Here is a 23421-nt window from a genome sequence, read left to right on the forward strand (position 1 = left end):
AGCATCTTAGGCTGCAAGCATCTTTTGTTGCTAAGTATGTTAGTGCAAAGTATGATGATATAATCTTTGGAGATATACGGAGATAAACAGGAGAGAAACAGAGGGACAGCAGACTATCTCCCCAATCTCCACAAAATAACTGCAACCGACAGACTACAGTGAGTTACCCATACCACTACCAGTAACGCCTGCAGCCTGCACAGCCTGGATACTGAACTACCTGTCTGATTAAGTAGCAGCCCTACTGCTTTCACACATTGCTCACACTCTCATTTACACAATTTACAACCACTGTGTATCCATCTCAGCCTTTCCGTTAATAACATTATTTCTTAAAATTCTGTTTGCACTGTCTTTTGCTTACATTACAGACCACATTCTCCTTGTTCATTCTATATTACACCTACACCATTGTATTCCCCTGAACACTACTGTTCCAAATTATGGCTCCTCGATCCTGTCACATACCAATCCTCACTGTCAGGTCTCACCCCCCAAATTCAAAATCATCCACAAACACTCAGAACCCAGCCAACCTTATCCCTATCTCCCCTGTCCCCTCCCTTCCTTTCTCCTGTGCACTCTGGAATGCTAGCTCAATCTGCAACAAGGTGCCAACTATCCATGACCTCTTCTTCTCCCACTCTTTTCACCTTCTTGCCATCACTGAAACCTTGCTCTCCTCCTCTGACACCACCTCCCCTGCTGCCCTCTCCTACGGAGGCCTCTCCTTCTCCCACACAGTCAGAACTGATGGTCGCCAGGGTGGAGGCGTAGGCGTCCTTCTCTCCCCTAACTGCACCTTTCGTGTCATCCAACCTGAGCCTTCTCTCACCTTCTCCACCTTCGAGGTCCACACTATCCGCCTCTTCTACCCCATTCACCTCCTTGTGACAGTGATCTACCACCCCCCTGGCCACTGTTCACCTTTCCATGACAACTTTGCTGCCTGGCTTCCCCACTTTCTCTCCTCCGACCTCCCCTCTGTCATCCTCAGAGAATTTAACATCCCTAATGCCGCTTCCACTAATCTTCTCGCCCTTTCCACCTCCTTTGGACTTACTCAATGGACCTCCACCGCTACTCACAATCTTGGCCACTCCCTCGACCTTGTCTTCACCCACCGATGTGATCTTTTTGATTTCTCAAACTCTCCCTTCCCGCTCTCTGACCACCATCTGCTTTCCTACACCCTCTCTTCCTCCCTCCTCCTCTCCACGCCCAGACCCACCACCACCACCAGACGCAATCTCAGGTCTCTCAACTCCACTTTCATGTCCTCCCTCGAGACTTTCCTCTCTCCTCTTTCCACTATGACTTATCCCAAACATGCAGCCACATTCTCTAACTCTTCCCTAACCACTGCTCTCGACTCTGTGGCCCCCCTCTCCTCTGTCCCCCTCCGCCACTCCAAACCCCAACCCTGGCACACCAAACTAACATGTTTCTTACAAAAATGCTCACGCTACGCTGAACGCTCCTGGAGGAGATCTCACTCTCTGGCGGACCTCCTCCATTTCAAGTTTATTCTCTCCTCCTACAGCTCTGCTCTTTCCCTAGCCAAGCGAGGACTCATCTCTTCTCAGTCCTCCTGTCCACGCCATCTCTTTGAAACTTTTAACACTCTCCTTCGCCCCCCTCCTCCTCCCCTCCCATCCTCCCTCACTGCCACTGACTTTGCCTCCTTCTTCATCTCCAAAATTGAGGATATCTGAAACAACAAACTCGCTGTCACCCCTCTGCTACCCCCTTGCCCCCTTTATCCCTCCCCTCCATCTATCCCACCCTGTCCTCCTTCCATCCCACTTCAGAAAAGGAAGTCCACTCCCTCATCTTATCCTCCCCCCCACCACCTGCCCCCTGGACCCCCTTCCCTCCCGTCTTCTCCGCTCCCTCTCCCCCACTGCCTGCTCCTTCCTTGCTCACCTCTTTAACCTGTCCCTCTCCACCGGCATCTTCCCCTCACCATTCAAACATGCTCTGGTCTCGCCTATTCACAAAAAAACCCAACCTCGACCCCTCATCACCCACTAACTACCGCCCCATCTCTCTTCTCCCTTTCGCCTTCAAATTACTTGAACGACTAGTCTACAGCCATCTCACAAGCTATCTCTCTGACAACTCCATCCTCGATCCACTACAATCTGGCTTTCGCCCACTCCACTCAACTGAGACTGCCCTGGTGAAAGTCACCAATGACCTGCTTTCGGCCAAATCCATGGGCCACTTCTCTCTGCTCATCCTTCTGGACCTCTCTGCTGCCTTTGACACCGTAGATCATCCACTCCTCCTCGGCACACTCAAAAACGCTTGCCTCTCTAGCACTGTCCTTGACTGGTTTTCTTCTTACCTCACTAACCGCTCCTTCTCTGTGTATGCCTCAAGCACCACCTCACACCCTTCCATCCTTCCTGTTGGTGTACCTCAGGGTCCTGTCCTTGGACCCCTTCTGTTCTCCCTGTATACCTCTTCCCTGGGTGCGCTCATTAACTCATTTGGCCTTCAATACCACCTCTATGCTGATGACACACAACTCTACCTCTCATCTCCTAATCTGTCCCCCTCTGTCTTCTCTCAGGTTTCCAGCTGCCTCTCCGCAATCTCCTCCTGGATGTCTGAACGCTCTCTAAAGCTCATCATGGACAAAACGGTACTCCTCATCTTCCCCCCATCCAGAGCAACACCCCCGACCAATATCTCCATCATTGTTTACAACACCACCATCTCCCCCGTTCCCCAACTCCGCTGCCTGGGCGTCACTCTTGACTCCTCCCTCTCTTTTGCACCCCACATTCAAGCTCTAGCACAATCCTGTCGTTTCCAGCTACGCAACATTGCTCGTATCAGGCCATATCTCTCCCAGAGTGCAACTAAACTCATCATCCACTCATTGGTCATCTCACGACTTGACTACTGCAATGTCCTCCTCACTGGCCTCGCTTGCTGTCTTGCTGTATAGAACTAGGGTGTGTGAGATTGCTCAATACATTCTGCGCTGACTGTTGCCCAGAACAGGCTTACACTTTAATGCAGCAAAACAAACAACACTTTTATGTCTCAATAGTAAATAATTTATTAGTTCTTATAGTATTTTATAGTATATCTAACCGAATATTGTAGCGTCACTTGAGCATTCTGGATCGGGCAATCTCAAGATGATCGTCTCAAGGAGAAATTCGGTATTAACACGCAGCACGTCTGCTAGCGTCCCAGGTGGATTCCGAAATTCACCTAACATTCCCCGTCCTTTATACAAAACTGAAAACATATGTCTTACACTGATTGGTGAATAATAGCATTCTGAAACATCTTATCTAACTGAAAATAACAACATGAGTCTATTCTAAGAATCCTTCTTCTAGAACATCTTGTTTCATGAGACAAACGCCCTTGTTATTCTCATGTCATTATGTGGCCTTGTTACTGCGTCACAAAATGGAAGTCAGTCAGAAAACCCCACTCTCACCCTTAAATATCACCCTTGTATCACACTTGCTCCCATCTTGCTCACCTCCAATCTGTCCTGAACTCCGCAGCTAGGCTTATCTTCCTCTCCCGCCGCACCACATCTGCCACTCCCCTTCAACAAAATCTACACTGGCTCCCATTCCCCTACAGAATCCTCTTCAAACTCCTCACCCTCACATACAAGGCCATCTCTAATTCCACTGCTCCCTACATCTCCAACAACCTTTCCCTTCATACTCCCTCCCGCCCCCTACGGTCGACTAATGACCGTCGCCTCTCCACCGCCGTGGTCACTGCTTCCCATGCACAAGTTCAGGATTTTGCCCGTGCTGCACCCCTTCAGTGGAACGTACTCCCCTGCTCCATTAGACTCTCCCAAACCTTGCAAAGCTTCAAACGGGCACTAAAAACCCACCTATTCATCAAAGCATACCCTCCCGATGTATAACCCAGTGCTTAAGCCACGCCTCCACCCCCTGCCTCATGCCGTGAAAATCTCAGCTTTGCTTGCATACTGCCATCAGGCTACCTCCCACTTGCCTGTGCCTATTGTCATCTGTCTGTCACCCCTCCCCACTAGATTGTTAGCTATTCAGAGCAGGGCCCTCTTTCCTCTTGTTATCTAAGCCCTCGTCTCAACACATTTCACTCACAGCTCTCCCCTACTTAACGACCATCTTTATCCTGCTAGTAAAGGCTCATCTCCATCTATGGCCACCAGCCTCTAGTAGTACGATGATCACTCCCTCAATACTTACATCTTAGCTGTATTATGTCTTGAGAATGTGTGGTGCTCTGTTACCTGTACTCTATTTCTGTTATTTAGTTACTGTAATGCTATGTTTTGTCCTCTGTACTGTCCTTTGTACGGCGCTGCGAAACACATGTGGCACCTTATAAATAAAATTTAATAATAATAATATCTAGCTATAATATTCAGAAGTTTTTTGGGGCCCAATTGCTGGGATATTTTAAAAACATTTGTTTCTGAACCTTGTAACATAAATGTGATATGTTATGCTGGGTACACACCAGTAGATATATCTGCAGATAAATTGATCTGCAGATATACAGTATTTATGGACGGATCGAGAAGTGTGGTGTGCATACACACTGCCCGATCCGTCGGGGTCTGACGTCATCAACTGGGCGGACATTTACACATGCCTGCCTAGTTCAGCTGTCAGTAATCGCCGGCTGCTGCACCTTGTGTATGGACGGTCGGCTGACCGCCTGTACACACACACACCGATGTGCCATTATATATAATAATATATTGGCCGTCGGCTGACCGCCCGTACACACACACCGATGTGCCAATATATCAAATAATATATTGGCCGTCGGCTGTGCAGCAGGGCTGACGTGATATGCCTGTGAACGATGGAGTTCAGAGACATATCACTTGTACACATTGGCCGACGGACATACGATATATCGGCCGTTCAAGAGAACGGTCGATATATCTGCCAGTGTGTACGCACCTTTAGTTAAAGGTTAATATGTTTTCCTGTGCTTATGTTTAATTTATCAAATGTGATAATCTCTAAAAGTTCTTTACGGCAGAGGAAGCCTCACTGAAGCGCCACTGTTAAATTAAATAACTCGTTCGTAGAAAATTGCATAAACAATGAGTGTGCATATTATAAGTTGCACTTTACTGTGAGCTGCAGTAAACACTTAGTTTATAGGATTTCATGATACTATGCTGCCCTCTATAGGAGGAGGAGTGCAAGTGCACGTTATGCACAGTAGTGAAATGCATTGTGACCTCATAGGGGCATGGTCATGCACCTTTAGGCTTTGCGTATATATGGGGTCATTCCGAGTTGACTGTACTAAATTTAGATCATCTTCCCTGACATGCGGGGGGACACCCAGCACAGGGTTAGTCCGCCCCAGCATGTCAGTCCAGCAACCCCCCGCAGAAGTGCAAAGGCATCGCACAGCGGCGATGCCTTTGCACTTCAAGAGTAGCTCCCGACTAGCGCAGCTTTAGCGTGCTGGCCGGTAGCTACTCATTGCTCCCCGGCCTGCAGCGGCTGTGTGTGACGTCACCCAGCCGCTTAGTCCCACCCCCCCATTCAGTCCGGCCATGCCTGCGTTGGCCGGACTGCACCCGCAAAACGGCGGCAGAACACTGCCGTTCCGTCCCCTTCCGCCCAGTGATTGCCTCTGCCTGTCAATCAGGCAGAGGCAATCACAGCCCTACTATGGCCTTCGGCTGTCTGGCATACTCCGGCGCACTAGAGCGCTGGCGCATATGCAGTAGTGACCCAATCGCTCGGCTGCAACAAAAAGCAGCGAGCAAACGGGTCAGAGTGACCCCCTATGTACCAACATTTTAAATCAACAGACAATGAACACACATTAATCACTGCATGATCGCAGGATTCATGAAAATGCCCCTCTCAGCTCTCTTGAATGTATGTATCCCAGAGAAACGCCATTTTGTTAAAGTAAAATAGCAAAATGTAGTGCCCTTTCCCCAAGAAGTAATAAGCTCTAGTGAAATAACATGAACTGATAGCTGCTAAACAGAGACCCCCCCCTCTGCACCCCAGCCCAGTAGCTACAGAAGCATGGAGGTGTTTGTACTGTATAGGCTTCATATTTGGTTTGTTGTGGGTATGCACTGATTTAAGTGCTAATGGTATTACCTGGTACCACTTGATGCAATACAATACTTTGGAGCAGTAAAGCAAACTTGACTTTCAACCCAGGGCTGCTTCCTGCTAAGGAGGGGAACCCTTTTTTATTTCATAGTCCCCACTTTCTGAGGAAGCCTAGCCCAGGGCTGACCAGCTTGGTGCCGGTTAATGTGATGGCAGGATGACTCACACAGTGTGTCTCCCTGCTATGGTATTATCCTCTTGGATGGTTTAACCTGGTGCTGATTATTGAAAACTAGGGGGAACTCCACACACATCAGTCTGAGAGGTCCAGGGTTGGTCACTGCGTTGGTGGGAAACCCATAGATTTTTTAATCATGCCAGTGCCTCCCCAGTCATTTACCTCATTGTAGCTTTCTGAAGATGAATGCTGCAGACCCACTATTTCCTTCAGCAGAGGCATCTGTCAGATTTACCAAGCTCTGGAATTCTAAAGCTTAACTCCAATGGGACAGCATCATCTCCAGATGGCGTTATCCTGTAGTAGCCTATGGGCTGCTATCAACAGAAATCACAGAAGAGGGCTCCTCTGAAACTCTCCCCAGAAATGGTCACCACACGTGCTGTCTGCTGAGTAATTACTGTAGGTCGACAGTCAATTGGGTGACCCCATATAGTCGACATGCTTTAGATCGACAGGTACAAAAAGCAATTATGTAAAAGGAAGACAGTGCTTCAGGTAGATGGTTCAAAAGATCGACAGGTTCAAATGGTTGGCATGACAATGGCCAAAGCATATGGTTGACACCCTTTTTTTCCTAGCATTTGCCTTCCACGTGGACTATGACTTGGACATTGCCAGAAGCATTGATTAAAATGCTAAATGGCACCTCACAAAAAATATTTTGTGTGTAGACCTTTTCCGCATTGACCATTTCCATGTCGACATCTCTACTGTGACGACCTTTTGTACATGTTGACATGTTCAGGTATCTACAGTACATTTTACATGTCAACTACTTCACCCTGTTGACCTTATAACCCTGTTGACCACTTGCATGTCGAAAATATGAAGTTGACCTATTGACTATCAACCTAATTATGGTCGATTCAATGATCCACACCACGTGCATTGAGGGCATGAATTGTTTAAGAAGGTACTGTGCCCCAATTTTAAAAAAAAATTAAAAAATCAGAAAAAAAACCAAGAAGTTACTATGAAAACCTTGTATTTTAAAGTGCTATTGCATTTTATTTTACTAAATGTTAAAAATATGTCTGCTTTTACTTTGGCTTACACAGTTGCAAATATTGTTGACATTCAACATTTTGGAATTGTATTTACACATTAAAAACAGAGAAAGTGGAGCAGGTTTTTTAGGTTTTCTTTATTTTGTTTATTTTAAAATATAGTTGTTATTATTATATGAATCATGTTTTTCATAGCTATCTACATGTAAATCACATTATCTCATTTAATGCTTAAAAAACTGCTTATACATTTCCTATAAACCTTAGCTTAAACTGGAATGTTAACTAAAAAATGTTTTACCCATAAAAAAAAATAGCAATAAATATAAAAAATGTAATATGCTTAAAATATCGGTATTCTTTTGTTCATCAATAAATATTACATTCATTAGAAACTTAAAGTTCTCCAGTAATTGTCACAAATGTTCTTATATTTCACTTAAGTGTATATCACAAATAGCTGACAAAATATTCTTCAGCATTGTTTTCATAGCTTTTTGTATCTCATGGTTCCTGAGGCTATATATCATTGGGTTCGTCAATGGAGTCCCCATGATGTACAACAGTGATATGTACTTATTTAAAAGAGAAGCACTCTCATTGGATGGCATCATGTAAACTGCAATCAGGGTTCCATAATATATACACACAGTGGTCAGGTGGGAACTGCATGTAGAGAAGGCTTTTTTTCTTCCAGTGGTGGAAGAAATCTTGAGGATGGTGATGAAAATATAGATGTATGTTACAATAATAAAGGCAAATGGTAAACATATTACCAAGATGCTGAATATAAAATCTTCCAATTTCAATACAGAGGGGTCTGAATTAGATAATTCCACAATTGGACCAATATCACAGAAAAAGTGGTCAATGTTATTGAGACCACAGAAGTCAAATTGACCAACTAAACTTATTTCGCTCAACATTCCAATGACAATGAATGTCCATGACCCAAAAACTAGCCCCTGGCACCTTTTGGGTCTCATAATTAAAGTGTAATGTAGTGGGTTGCAAACTGCCAGATATCTATCATAAGACATTATAGCAATGAGCAAACATTGCACAAATCCAAAAACACCAAAAAGGTACAACTGAAAGATGCAGCCACTGACAGATATTGCTCCTTCTGCCTTGAGCATGATGTTGAGCATCAACGGCACAATGCTGGTGGTTAGAAGGACATCTGCTATGGCTAAATGTTTAAGAAAGAAGAACATTGGAATTTTGAGATGATTACTAATTGACACTAATAGGATAATTAAAAGGTTTCCACCTATAATTGCAGCATATATTAGAAGTAGTGCGATAAAGAGCAGACTTTTGACCTTTTCCAGATCTTTAAATCCAAGAAGGTGGAATTCTGTGACTTTAGTTTGATTTTTTTCACACATTTTAAATTTAAATGGAACTGTTTTTACCATGTTAAAAGATGAAAGGGTTAGTGACATAGCAAATAGATAACAGTCAAGTATCTGTATTGTAAATAACATCAATATAGTCAGCTCTAAGTAAATGGGCACTCAAGAGATGTTATAAAGATACCAAATACTGTACGCTTGTTTTAATCCAAGGAAAATGTATAAATTTATTATTTATTAACAATTTATTTCATAGAGCAGCAAATTAAATTTTTCTTTGCAATTGGAAACAACAGTGATAAAACAAAACTAGTTAATAACAGCTATCTATTGCATAATGGTCCACCAGATTTCAAAGGTTCTATGGTCATATAGCAACGCCAGCCTGGAGTCAGATGAGTGGGAAAGTAAATAAAGAGAAAATATGTGAGAATATGTGGGGACTGTACAGAGGGGATGTACTTTGGATTGGAAAGTTTATGAAGGCTATGTGGGCGGTTCTGGAATGTGATAAACTCACCTGAAGAGGTGAGTTTCCATGAAATGCTTGAATGATTGTAGACTAGAGGTGAGTATTATTGTGCGTGGGAGGACATTCCAAAGAGTGGGTGCAGCCCAAAGAAAGTCTTACAATCATGAATGGTAGCATGTAATGCGTGGACTATTCTTAGTATATATATTTAAATTAATTCTCGAGCCTAGAACTCTTTGTAACTTTTTTAAATTAATGTTGCGCTTGTAAAAAAAATTCTATCTGATTTTGTATAACCACAAGCATGAATATTTCATTCATAAATATCTTGGACTTATTTTTTTTTTATCTTGACAAAATATATAATGTAAAAATAAATAAAATAGACATAGTTATTTTACAATATTTCATTGAAAATATGAAAAAAAAAACTGAAATAAGTAAAATTAATATATATTGTTTCCATTTTGGTAAAATGTAGCTAAATTGATGGTGCATAATATTTAATTATTACATGCTTGGAGAAGGTGACTGCAGCAGAAGTCAAATCATTGTGGTTTGCAGGTATATAAAAATAGATATTTATTTTATTACCTTATTTATAATGTTTTTAATTCTGGTTAACCTCCTATTCTGTACTCTTAATCCCTTTTCTAATGCACCCACAAACTCACTACATTTTTCTGGATGTCTCTATTGTGGTTGCATGAGCCTTTTCTGAAATATGGATTCACTTCATATTGATTTATTTTTCAGTGGTGATATCAATAGATTATTATAATAAAATAATTTCTTTACACATAATAAATAAATTGTTTTTAAAAGAAAGAAAATAAAAGTAGCATAATAACTTGTTAAGGGATTATTATTTTAAAAATTACTCTTTTATATTTATATATTTTACCATTTCTAAAGTACCCACTTAATAAATTCATGGTTTACTACAGTAGATTACCCATAAAATATATCCATTACCTCTATCCAAATGATATTGCTTAATTACTCTTTCTGTAGAACATATACTGTAACCAGTGTAACAAAGTTTATTATTATTTTTGATTTAAAAAAATAATTTCGAAGTATTTAAATTTACTGTGCAGTAGTTCATTTACTGGCTGTCGTGATCCCGGTAGTCAGAAGACTGAAGTGGGAATCCCAACAGCCAGAAAATTGCAGCTGGTGGGAAATCCGACCAAAGCCCCCAGATCCTACTCGGGTGGTGGTCCATGCCACCACCCGAGGGGGCATATAATAGTGTGACAAGCTAAGCTCACCACCAGGCCCGAAGCATGGCAAACCTATCAGGGGACTTGCTGTGCTCACCACCAGGACTTTGGTTTTTGGGATTCCAGCGTCTGTCTCCAGACCGCCAGGATCCCATCTGCCGGTATAACATTCTGGACCCCAAATTCATAAACGTCACTACTGGGTCTCAGAATCATGTATTTGCAGAGAGTAAGTGATCACTGTGGTGACTCTTAGAGAAAGAGAGAGAGAGACATTGGTTATCTAGGGTATGTACTGTAGGTATTCAAGACAAGGAGCATTTTCATTGAAAAAAAAACCCCAGATTATTAGTGAGATTGAATGGTGAAATTCATTGATTGGAGCCATAGCTCTATCAATGACCGGAAAAATTATTTATTGACCTCTCCTTTTCTCTTAAGAGAACAGGCTTTCATCTATGTCGCTGGCCAAGTTTAGCCAAGTTTGTGGCACTTGGTTCATATGTTCTATTTCAAGCAAGGCCATCTGCATTGAGCGTATACAGTATATTCTCCCTGTTTTCTGTGAGGGCTTTGTGTATAAGCACATTGATATGTTAATTGGATTGAAATGAAATTGGCCAGCTCCACTACGACGGGCAGAAATGAGAATGGATGAATTTGATTTTAATGTTTGTATAAAAATTGTGCACACAGGATTTTGTGTAAATACAGTATGCTATCAGGAAAAAAATTACTTGAAAATAACACGACTATCTTTATTCCTGGGCCTAATAACTACAGTAAACACAATAACCAAAGAAATTACAGGAGAACATGTTCCTGTATATAGGTCTCATCCAAAATTAGAAATGTCTAATACTGACGACCTCCTGTAAGCATTAACTAAATGATTGAAAGCTGCTTCAGGTGGTTCATGTGAAGCTTTGGGATGGTAACAAGGTACATCACGCTGTTGTATGATGTGAAGCAGCTCAATGTGCAAGTAAGTGGTTTAAAACCTAAAATGAGCACTAAAGGCTGCGGTAGGGACTCATCGCCAGGCACGCAGACAGACTGCTCTGCCTGCCATCTGCCCCAAGTGACAAGCCGCGGTCCATGACTGGTGGACGCAGCAAGGTGATAGCAATGATAGTTGCTGAACCAGGCTCTCCATAGTGGACTAACATCACTCTACAACAGCGGTGGCCAACCCGCGGCTCTCGAGCTGCATGTGTTTCTTTCATCTGCCGCATGCGGCTCAGCGGGCTCATGGCCACCACTACCCGGCACTTACACTTGTCTCTGATGGCGGTGTCTCTCTTCAATTAGGCGCTGGTCCATGACCAAATCAGAGCTCACGGATCAGCAGCTAAGGCTCCTGATTGGCTGCCAGACTGAGAGCTTTGATTGGCTCATGGGCCGGTGCCTAATTGAAGAGAGACACCGCTGTTGGAGAGTGAGGGGCATGAGAGACATACGCTGCATTTTCCTCCTCTCACAGACAGCAGTAGCGTGGTGAGTAGCACGGGGGAACGGGGGGCATGTATATCTGGCACTAGGGGCATAGCTGGCACTGTGGGAACATGTATACCAGGCTCTGGGGTCATGGCTGGCACTGGGAGCATAGCTGGCACTGTGGGGACATGTATATCTGGAAATGGGGGCGGAGCTGGCACTGGGGGCTTAGCTGGCACTGTGGGTACATGTATATCTGGCACTGGGAGCATATCTAGCACTGTGTGGACACTGGCACTGGGGGCTTAGCTGGCACTGTGGGGACATGTATATCTGGCACAGGGAGCATAGCTGGCACTGGGGGCATAGCTGGCACTGTGGGGGCATGTATATCTGGCACTGGGTGCACAGCTGGCACTGTGGAAACATGTATATCTGGCACTGGGGGCATAGCTGGCATTGTGGGGGCATGTATATCTGGCACTGGGGGCACAGCTGGCACTGTGGGGACATATATATCTGGCACTGGGGGCATAGCTGGCACTGGGGGCATATCATGTGTATCTGGCACTGTGAGCATATATGTTTCTGGCACTGTGGGGGATATATGCATTTGGCACTGTCGGGCATATGTGTATCTGGCAATGTTGGGCACAAGTGTATTTGGCACTGTGGGTAATATGTGTGTCTGGTACTGTAGCGCATATATGTATCTGGCACTGTGGGGCATATATGAATCTGGCATTGTGGGAACATATGTTTCTGTCAGTGTGGAGGCACCCACTTATTGGCATTTTTATATGTATGTGACACTGTTCTGGGGCATTATATGAATGTGGCACTGTGCAACATGACTAAAAACAGGGTTATGACACAAGGTCATACTCCTACAAATGTCATACCGAAAGGTGTGCGCACAAAATGGGGTGTGGCTTTGTGAAAACTAGGCCTTGCCCCCTTCTTTGCATGCGTGCCTAAGGCACTTGCATGATACTGGCTCTTGCCCTTGACTATAGATCTTTTCTGGCTCTTTGCCTCTGACTGGTTGGCCACCCCTGCTCTTCAAGCTGAATTTCACACCATCAATGGCTGAGAGGTACAGTAGGAGCAGTTAGGGAGAGTGTGTCACACCATGGGCAACAGCAGATGAGTACTGTATGTCCCCACTACATGAACACCAAAAGGAGCTACTAGCATATTGTTTATTAACAACTACGTTTTTTTTATAGGTGATACCAGCCTTTAGCACTTATTTTATCTTTGAAGACTTGAGATATTGCTTTTATGAGGGAACATACCGAAAGGGAGGGGGGGGGGATGCGGTTAGGATTCCTGCACTTGAATGATGCCAGAATCCTGACACGTAGCCAAAATGCCGGCACTGTAATCTCAACATCACTCGGTATGCCAATGCCGGAAGTATGTTGGGTACTCATATGTTTAGGCCACAGGGGAGGGTGTTAGGTTTAGGCTGCTGGGTGAGGGTTAGGGTTAGGATTTGGTGAAGGGGGGGTTAGGGTTAGGCTGTGGCAAGGGGAGTTAGGTTTAGACAACACCATGGAGGGTTCAGGTTAGTCTGCAGGGGAAAGACTAGGGTTGGGCTTCAGTAATGGAGGGTTAGGGGTGTAGGGGGGGAGGGTAAGCATACTTACCCAACACCTGTTGGGAAGCTGTGAATCGGGATGTCAGTGTCAGTCTTGTAGACTGCTGGCATATCAAATGCCATTATCCCATATCACACCTGAAAGAAGTATAGATGTAATACTTCGAGAGGTGGCAGTTTAGTAGTGTTCAAATACTGATATTTTGGCACTGTTTCTACATGGCAGTGTTGACACTGTGAGAATAGTAAATAGCATGTGCAATGAGACCGATGGAGTAGGCGCACTAACCCCGGAAATCAAAGTACACATGCACACAGATAATGAATGCATGCCCATGACTGCTGGTACTGACATTTTCTAGAGTAAAGCCTATCCTTGATCCTTACACTCTCTCCAACTACTGTCCAATCTCCAATTTTCTGAATAATTCATCTCTATCTCCTCTCATGACTCCACCTCCCACCAACTTCCACTCAAAGTTGGTGTTCACCAATGTTCTGTTCTGGGACCTATCATTTTCTCTCTCTATATGACCTCTTTAGGTGAGCTTCCTAGCTCTTTTGACTTCCAATATCATCTTTATGCTGATGATACTCAAATCTACCATTCCTCCCATGACCTCTCCCCCTGTCTCTTCACACATTTCTCCAACTGACTCTCTGCTGTCTCTGCTTGAAGAGGTGGAGATGCCCAGTCAGTGACGTAACTAGAAATTTTTCTCCCCCAGGCCAAAAAAATTCTTCGGCGCCCCCGCCCCACCCCTTAATTGGCAGTAGTAAAGGGACAAATATCCGCCAAAAAGGGGAAGTGGCTTGGATGGTTTAACCTGGTGCTGATTATTGAAAACTAGGGGGAACTCCACATACATCAGTCTGGGAGGTCCAGGGCTGGTCACTGCTTTGGTGGGAAACCCATACATTTTTAAATCATGCCAGTGCCTCCCCAGTCATTTACCTCATTGTAGCTTTCTGAAGATGAATGCTGCAGACCCACTATTTCCTTCAGCAGAGGCATCTGTCAGATTTACCAAGTTCTGGAATTCCAAAGCTTAACCCCAATGGGACAGCATCACCTCCAGATGGCATTATCCTGTAGTAGCCTATGGGCTGCTATCAACAGAAATCACAGAAGAGGGCTCCTCTGAAACTCTCCCCAGAAATGGTCACCACACGTGCTGTCTGCTGAGTAATTACTGTAGGTCAACAGTCAATTGGGTGACCCCATATAGTCGACATGCTTTAGATCGACAGGTACAAAAAGCAATTATGTAAAAGCAAGAAAATGCTTCAAGTAGATGGTTCAAAAGATCGACAGGTTCAAATAGTTGGCATGACAATGGTCAACGCATATGGTTGACCCCCTTTTTTTTCTAGCATTTGCCTTCCACGTGGACTATGACTTGGACATTGCCAGAAGCATTGATTAAAATGCTAAATGGCACCTCACAAAAAATATTTTGTGTGTAGACCTTTTCCGCATTGACCATTTCCATGTCGACATCTCTACTGTGATGACCTTTTTTACATGTCGACATGTTCAGGTATCTACAGTACATTTTACATGTCAACTACTTCACCCTGTTGACCTTATAACCCTGTTGACCACTTGCATGTTGAAAATATGAAGTTGACCTATTGACTATCAACCTAATTATGGTCGATCCAATGATCCACACCCCGTGCATTGAGGGCATGAGTTGTTTAAGAAGGTACTGTGCCCCAATTTAAAAAAAAAAAATCTGAAAAAAAAACAGAAGTTACTATGAAAACCTTGTATTTTAAAGTGCAATTGCATTTTATTTTACTAAATGTTAAAAATATGTCTGCTTTTACTTTGGCTTACACAGTTGCAAATATTGTTGACATTCAACATTTTGGAATAGTATTTACACATTAAAAACAGAAAGTGGAGCAGGTTTTTAGGTTTTATTTTGTTTATTTTAAAATATACTTATTATTATATGAATTATGTTGTTCATAGCTATCTACATGTACTGTAAATCACATTATCTCATTTTATGCTTAAAAAACTGCTTATACATTTCCTATAAACCTTAGCTTAATCTGGAATGTAAACTACAAAATGTTTTACCCATCAAAAAAAAAAAGCAATAAATATAAAAATGTAATATGCTTAAAATATCGGTATTCATTTGTTCATCAATAAATATTACATTCATTAGAAACTTAAAGTTCTCCAGTAATTGTCACAAATGTTCTTATATTTTTCTTAAGTGTATTTCACAAATAGCTGACAAAATATTCTTCAACATTGTTTTCATAGCTTTTTGTATCTCATGGTTCCTGAGGCTATATATCATTGGGTTCATCAATGGAGTCCCCATGATGTACAACAGTGATATGTACTTATTTAAAAGAGAAGCACTCTCATTGGATGGCATCATGTAAACTGCAATCAGGGTTCCATAATATATACACACAGTGGTCAGGTGGGAACTGCATGTAGAGAAGGCTTTTTTTCTTCCAGTAGTGGAAGAAATCTTGAGGATGGTGATGAAAATATAGATGTATGTTACAATAATAAAGGCAAATGGTAAACATATTACCAAGATGCTGAATATAAAATCTACCAATTTCAATACAGAGGAGTCTGAATTAGATAATTCCACAATTGGACCAATATCACAGAAAAAGTGGTCAATGTTATTGAAACCACAGAAGTCAAACTGACCAACTAAACTTATTTCGCTCAACATTCCAATGACATTGAATGTCCATGACCCAAAAACTAGCCCCTGGCACCTTTTGGGTCTCATAATTAAAGTGTAATGTAGTGGATCGCAAACTGCCAGATATCTATCATAAGACATTATAGCAATGAGCAAACATTGCACAAATCCAAAAACACCAAAAAGGTACAACTGAAAGATGCAGCCACTGACAGATATTGCTCCTTCTGCCTGGAGCATGATGTTGAGCTTCAACGGCAAAATGCTGGTGGTTAGAAGGACATCTGCTATTGCTAAATGTTTAAGAAAGAAGAACATTGGAATTTTGAGATGATTACTAATTGACACTAATAGAATAATTAAAAGGTTTCCACCTATAATTGCAGCATATATTAGAAGTAGTGCGATAAATAGCAGACTTTTGACCTTTTCCAGATCTTTAAATCCAAGAAGGTGGAATTCTGTGACTTTAGTTTGATTTTTTTCACACATTTTAAATTTAAATGAAACTTTTTTTACCATGTAAAAAGATGAAAGGTTTAGTGGCATAGCAAATAGATAGCAGTCAAGTATCTGTATTGTAAATATCAATATAGTCAGCTCTATGTTAATGGGCGCTCAAGAGATGTTACAAAGATACCAAATACTGTACGTTTGTTTTAATCTAAGGAAAATGTATACATTTATTATTTATTAACAATTTATTTCATAGAGCAGCAAATTCCATTTTGCTTTGCAATTGGAAACAACAGTGATAAAACAAAACTGGTTAATAATAGCTATCTATTGCATAATGGTCAACCAGATTTCAAAGGTTCTATGGTCATATAGCAATGATAACCTGGGGTCAGATGGATGGGAAAGTAAAGAAAGAAAAAATATGTGAGAATATGTGGGGACTGTACAGAGGGGATGTAATTTGGATTGGAAAGTTTATGAAGGCTATGTGGGCGGTTCTGGAATGTGATAAACTAACCTGAAGAGGTGAGTTTCCATGAAATGCTTGAATGAATGCAGACTAGAGGAGAGTATTATTTTGCATGGGAGGACATTCCACAGAGTGGGTGCAGCCCGAAAAAAGTCTTACAATCATGAATGGTAGCATGTAATGCATGGACTATTCTTAGTATATATTTTTAAATTAATTCTCGAGCCTAGAACTCTTTGTAACTTTTTAAAATTAATGCTGCGCTTGTAAAAAAAATTCTATCTGATTTTCTATAACCACAAGCATGAATATTTTATTTTAAATGTTCTCCCACTTTTTGAAGACATTTTGTCTGCATTTATAAATATCTTGGACTTATTTTTTTCTATCTTGACAAAATGTATAATGTAAAAATAAATAAAATAGACATAGTTATTTTACAATATTTCATTGAAAATATGAAAAAAAAATGAAATAAGTAAAATTAATATATATTTTTCCATTTTGGTAAAATGTAGCTAAATTGATGGTGCATAATATTTAATTATTACATGCTTGGAGAAGGTGACTGCAGCAGAAGTCAGATCATTGTGGTTTGCAGGAATTTAAAAATAGATTTTTATTTTATTACCTTATTTATAATGTTTTTAATTCTGGATAACCTCCTATTTTGTACTCTTAATCCCTTTTCTAATGCGCCCACAAACTCACTACATTTTTCTGGATTTCCCTATTGTGGTTGCATGAGCCTTTTCTGAAATATGCTTTCACTTCATATTGATTCATTTTTCAGTGGTGATATCAATAGATTATTATAATAAAATAATCTATTTACATATAATAAATAAATTGTTTTTAAAAGAAAGAAAATAAAAGTAGCATAATAACTTGTTAAGGGATTATTTAAAAAATACTCTTGTATATTTATATATTTTACCATTTCTAAAGTACCCACTTAATAAATTCATGGTTTACTACAATAGTCAACCCATCAAATATATCTATTACCTCTATCCAAATTATATTGCTTAATTACTCTTTCTGTAGAACATATACTGTAACCAGTGTAACCAAGTTTATTATTATTTTTTATTAAAAAAAATAATTTCAAAAAATTTAAATTTACTGTGTAGTAGTTCATTTACTGGCTGTCGTGATCCCGATAGTCAGAAGACTGAAGTGGGAATCCCAACAGCCAGCAAATTGCAGCTGGTGGGAATCCTGACCAAAGCCCCCAGATCCTACTCGGGTGGTGGTCCATGCCACCAACCGAGGGGGAATATAATAGTGTGACAAGCTAAGCTCACCACCAGACCCGAAGCATGGCAAACCTATCAGGGGACTCAATGTGCTTGCCACCAGGACTTTGGTTGTTGGGATTCCAGCGTCTGTCTCCAGACCTCCAGGATCCCATCTGCCGGTGTTACATTCTGGACCCCAAATTCATAAACTCCACTAATGGGTCTCAGAATCATGTATTAGCAGAGTGGAAGTGATCACTGTGGTGAATCTTAGAGAAAGAGAGAGAGAGAGAGACATTGGTTATCTAGGGTATGTACTGTAGGTATTCAAGATAAGGAGCATTTTCATTGGAAAAAAAACAGATTATTAGTGAGATTGAATGGTGAAATTCATTGATTGGAGATGAGTGCAGTCATAGCTCTATCAATGACCGAAAACTTATCTATTGACCTCTCCTTTTCTCTTAAGAGAACAGGCTTACATCTATGTTGCTGGCCAAGTTTGTGGCACTGGGATCACAGGTTCTATTTCAAGCAAGGCCATCTGCATTGAGCGTATACAGTCTATTCTCCCTGTTTTTTTGTGAGGGCTTTGTGTATAAACACATTGATATGTTAATTGCATTGAAAAATGAAATTTGCAAGCTCCACTACGACAGGCAGAAATGTGAATGTATGAATATGATTTTAATGTTTGTATAATAATTGTGCACACAGGATTTTGTGTAAATACAGTATGCTATCAGGAAAAAAGAAATTGAAAATAAAATGACCATCGTTATTCCTGGGCTTGAGAGCTACAGTATACACAATAACCAAAGAAAACACAGGAGAACATGTTCCTATATATAGGTCTCATCCAAAATTATAAATGCCTAAGACTGACGACGTCCTGTAAGCATTAACTAAATGATTGAAAGCTGTTTCAGGTGGTTCATGTGAAGCTTTGGGATGGTAACAAGGTACATCACGCTGTTGTATGCGGTGTAGCAGCTCAATGTGCAAGTCAGTGGTTGAAAACCTAAAATGAGCACTAAAGGCTGCGGTGGGGACTCATCGCCAGGCACGCAGACACACTGCTCTGCCTGCCATCTGCCCCAAGTGACACGCCGCGGTCCATGACTGGTGCACGCAGCAAGGTAATAGCAATGATAGTTGCTGAACCAGGCTCTCCATAGTGGACTACCATCACTCTACAACAGCGGTGGCCAACCAGCGGCTCTCGAGCCGCATGTGTCTCTTTCATCTGCCGCATGCTGCTCGGCAAGCTCATGGCCACCACTACCCGGCACTTACACTTGTCTCTGGTGGTGATGTCTCTCTTCAATTAGGCGCTGGTCCATGAGCCAATCAGAGCTCACGGGCCAGCAGCTAAGCCTCCTGATTGGCTGCCGGACTGAGAGCTTTGATTGGCTCATGGGCCGGTGCCTAATTGAAGAGAGACACCGCTGTTGGAGAGTGAGGGGCACGAGAGGCATACACTGTATTCTCCTCCCCTCACAGACAGCAGTAGCGTGGTGAGCAGCATGGAGGAAGGGGGGGGGGCATGTATATCTGGCACTAGGGGCATAGCTGGCACTGTGCTAACATGTATACCTGGCACTGGGGTCATAGCTGGCACTGAGAGCATAGCTGGCACTGTGGGGACATGTATATCTGTTAATGGGGGCGGAGCTGGCACTGGGGGCTTAGCGTGCACTGTGGGGACATGTATATCTGAAACTGGGGGCATAGCTGGCACTGTGGGGCATGTATATCTGGCACTGGGGGCATAGATTGCACTGGGGGCATATCATGTGTATCTGGCACTGTGAGCATAAATGTTTCTGGCACTGTAGGGAATATATGTATATGGCACTGTCGGGCATATTTGTATCTGGCAATGTTGGGCATATGTGTATTTTGCACTGTGGGGCATATGTGTATCTGGTACTGTGGTGCATATATGTATCTGTAATTGTGGGAACATATGTTTCTGGCAGTGTGGAGACACCCATTTATTGGCATTTTTATATGTATGTGACAATGTACTAGGGCATTATATGAATGTGGCACTGTACAACATGACTAAAAACAGGGTTATGACACAAGGTCATATTCCTACAAATGTCATACCGAAAGGTGTGCGCACAAAATGGGGTGTGGCTTTGTGAAAACTAGGCCATGCCCCCTTCTTTCCATGCGCGCCTAAGGTGCGTGCATGATACTGGCTCTTGCCCTTGACTACAGATCTTTTCTGGCTCTTTGCCTCTGACTGGTTGGCCACCCCTGCTCTACAAGCTGGATTTCACATTATCAATGGCTGAGAGGTACAGTATGAGCAGTTAGGGAGAGTGTCTAACACCATGGGCAACAGCAGATGAGTACTGTATGTCCCCACTACATGAACACCAGAAGGAGCTACAAGCATATTGTTTATAAACAACTACGTTTTTTACAGGTGATACCAGCCTTTGGCACTTATTTTATCTTTGAAGACTTGAAATATTGCTTTTATGAGGGTACATACCGAAAGGGGGGATACGGTCAGGATTCCTGCACTTGAATGATGCCGGAATCCTGACACGTAGCCAAAATGGCGGCACTGTAATCTCAACATCACTCGGTATGCCGATGCCGGAAGTATGTCGGGTACTCATATGTTTAGGCCACGGGGGAGGGTGTTAGGTTTAGGCTGCGGGGTGAGGGTTAGGATGTGGTGAAGGGAGGGTTAGGGTTAGGCTGTGGCAAGGGGACTTAGGTTTAGACAACACCATGGAGGGTTCAGGTTAGTCTGCAGTAATGGAGGGTTAGGGGTGTAGGGGGGGAGGGTAAGCATACTTACCCAACACCTGTTGGGAAGCTGAGAATCGGGATGTCAGTGTCAGTCTTGTAGACTGCTGGCATATCAAATGCCGTTATCCCATATCACACCTGAAAGGAGTATAGATGTAATACTTCGAGAGGTGGCAGTTTAGTAGTGTTCAATACTATACACTGATATTTTGGCACTGTTTCTACAGAGTGTAGAGGAGTAAGGTACATGGCGGTGTTGGCACTGTTTGTTCAGCATGCAATGAGAGGTACAGATGTGTTGGCACAGTGGAAACAGCAAATAGCATGCAGTGAGAGGCATGGAAGTGTCGCCACTTGCAGTGTGCAGCATGCAATGAGACACAAAGATGTGTTGACACTGTGAGAATAGTATATAGCATGTGCAATGAGACAGATGGAGTAGACGCACTAACCCCGGAGCTCAAAGTACACATGCACACAGCTAATGAATGCATGCCCATGACTGCTGGTACTGACATTTTCTAGGGTAAAAGCCTATCCTTGATCCTTACACTCTCTCCAACTACTGTCCGATCTCTCTAATTTTCTGAATATTCAATTTCTATCTCCTCTCATGACTCCACCTCCCACCCACTTAAAGGGGCGTGGCACTGCAGAAAAAGACTACCTTATACCCCAGTTTTGCAACCTGCACGCCCAGACGTTAGCCACCACAGGAAAGAAAAATAATCCTGATTCATGCCCTTTACATTATTTGTCATTTTTCCTCCTTATAGTAATGCCCAGTATACATTATGCCACATACTGCAATGGCCCTTAGACATTATGCCTCACACAATAATGCCCATGACACAATATGCACACACTGTAATGCCCCCGACACATTATGCCCCACACCGTAATGCCTGTGACACATTATGACAGGAATTGCAATGCCCGTTATACATTATGCTACACACTGCAATGCCCCTGATAGATTATAGCACATACAATGTCTGTGACACATTATGACACACACCGTAATGACCCTGAGACATTATACCACATACCACAATGATCGTGATATAGTATACAACACACTGTAATGACTGACACATTATGACACACACCGCAATATCCATGATACATTATGCCACACACCGTAATGCCCATTATACATTAAGTTCTAAAGTAAGGCTTCTAATTACTTTTAAATTACCTGCTCATTGCAAGGGGTTTCATGTTCTTGGTTCCATGCACGGTGCCAGGGATTTTCATGCTCAGGGTGTCATGCTCGTTGCCAAGGGTTTTATGCACTGGGTGTCATGCTCGTTGCTAGGGGGTAGTGCTTGTTGGTAGTGCCATGCTCCCAGTGCCACATATGCCCCCAGTGCCAGATATTCTTCCACAGTGCCAGGTACATGCCCCCAGTGCCAAATATACCCCCCCAGTGCCACATATGCCCCCAGTGCCAGATATTCTCCCACAGTGCCAGGTATATGCCCCCAGTGCCAGATATTCCCCCACAGTGCCACATATGCCCCCTCAGTGCCTGCTCCCCCTAGTGCCAGATTTTCCTCCACAGTGCCAGGTATATACCCCCAGTGCCAGATATTCCCCCACAGTGCCAGGTATATGCCTCCAGTGCCAGATATTCACCCACAGTGCCACATAAGCCCCCTCAGTGTCTGCTCCCCCCAGTGCCAGATATTTCCCCACAGTGCCAGGTATATACCCCCAGTGCAAGATATTCACCCACAGTGTCACATAAGCCACCTCAGTGCCGGCTCCCCCCAGTGCCAGATATTGCCCCACAGTGCCAGGTATATGCCCCCAGTGACAGATAATCCTCCACACAGTGCCAGGTATATGCCCCCAGTACCAGACATTCCCCCACAGTGCCGCCTGGTACATGCCCTCAGTGCCAGATATTCCCCCACAGTGTCTGCTCCCCTATCCCCCCCGCTCCTTTGTGTTGGAGGGACACGGAGGGCATAGCACGCACCTCGCCCGTGTCCTTCCTGGCTTTCCTGTGGGTCTAATAAAAGAAGTGCCGGTTCGTGAGCCAATCAGAGCTCACGAACGGCACTTCCTTTATTAGACCATCCAGAGAGCCAGGAGGGACACTGGAGAGGCGCGCGCGGTGCCCTCAGTGTCCCTCCAACACAGCGGCGGAGGGAAGGAGACCGCAGATTGACATGCGGATGCTCGTACGCATGTCAATGTGTTCTAAGTCAGTGGCGTCCCCGCAGCCCCTCGCTCTCAAGCCTCCGCGAGGACTGCGGGGGCAGTAGTTATGCCACTGTGCCCAGTGGGTTGGCAGGTGCTGTACACACCGCTGACAATGATCAATACTCAGCCCTGGCAACCAGCATTATACA

At 43.1% G+C, this 23421-nt stretch overlaps 2 protein-coding genes across 2 annotated transcripts; both read right to left on the bottom strand.

Moving 5' to 3' along the window:
* Positions 1 to 7759: 7759 nt before the first annotated feature.
* On the bottom strand, positions 7760 to 8722 carry LOC134934092 (olfactory receptor 11A1-like). The gene has a single exon (XM_063929599.1). The coding sequence runs from the start codon at positions 8720 to 8722 to the stop codon at positions 7760 to 7762; it is 963 nt and encodes a 320-aa protein (XP_063785669.1).
* Positions 8723 to 15646: 6924 nt separating this feature from the next.
* LOC134934093 (olfactory receptor 11A1-like) lies at positions 15647 to 16609 on the bottom strand. Its single transcript, XM_063929600.1, has one exon. It carries the CDS (start codon positions 16607 to 16609, stop codon positions 15647 to 15649), a length of 963 nt encoding a protein of 320 aa, XP_063785670.1.
* Between the last annotated feature and the right edge of the window lie 6812 nt (positions 16610 to 23421).

The sequence above is a fragment of the Pseudophryne corroboree genome, chromosome 6, assembly GCF_028390025.1.
Source record: "Pseudophryne corroboree isolate aPseCor3 chromosome 6, aPseCor3.hap2, whole genome shotgun sequence".
In the NCBI taxonomy this organism is placed as follows: Eukaryota; Metazoa; Chordata; class Amphibia; order Anura; family Myobatrachidae; genus Pseudophryne; species Pseudophryne corroboree.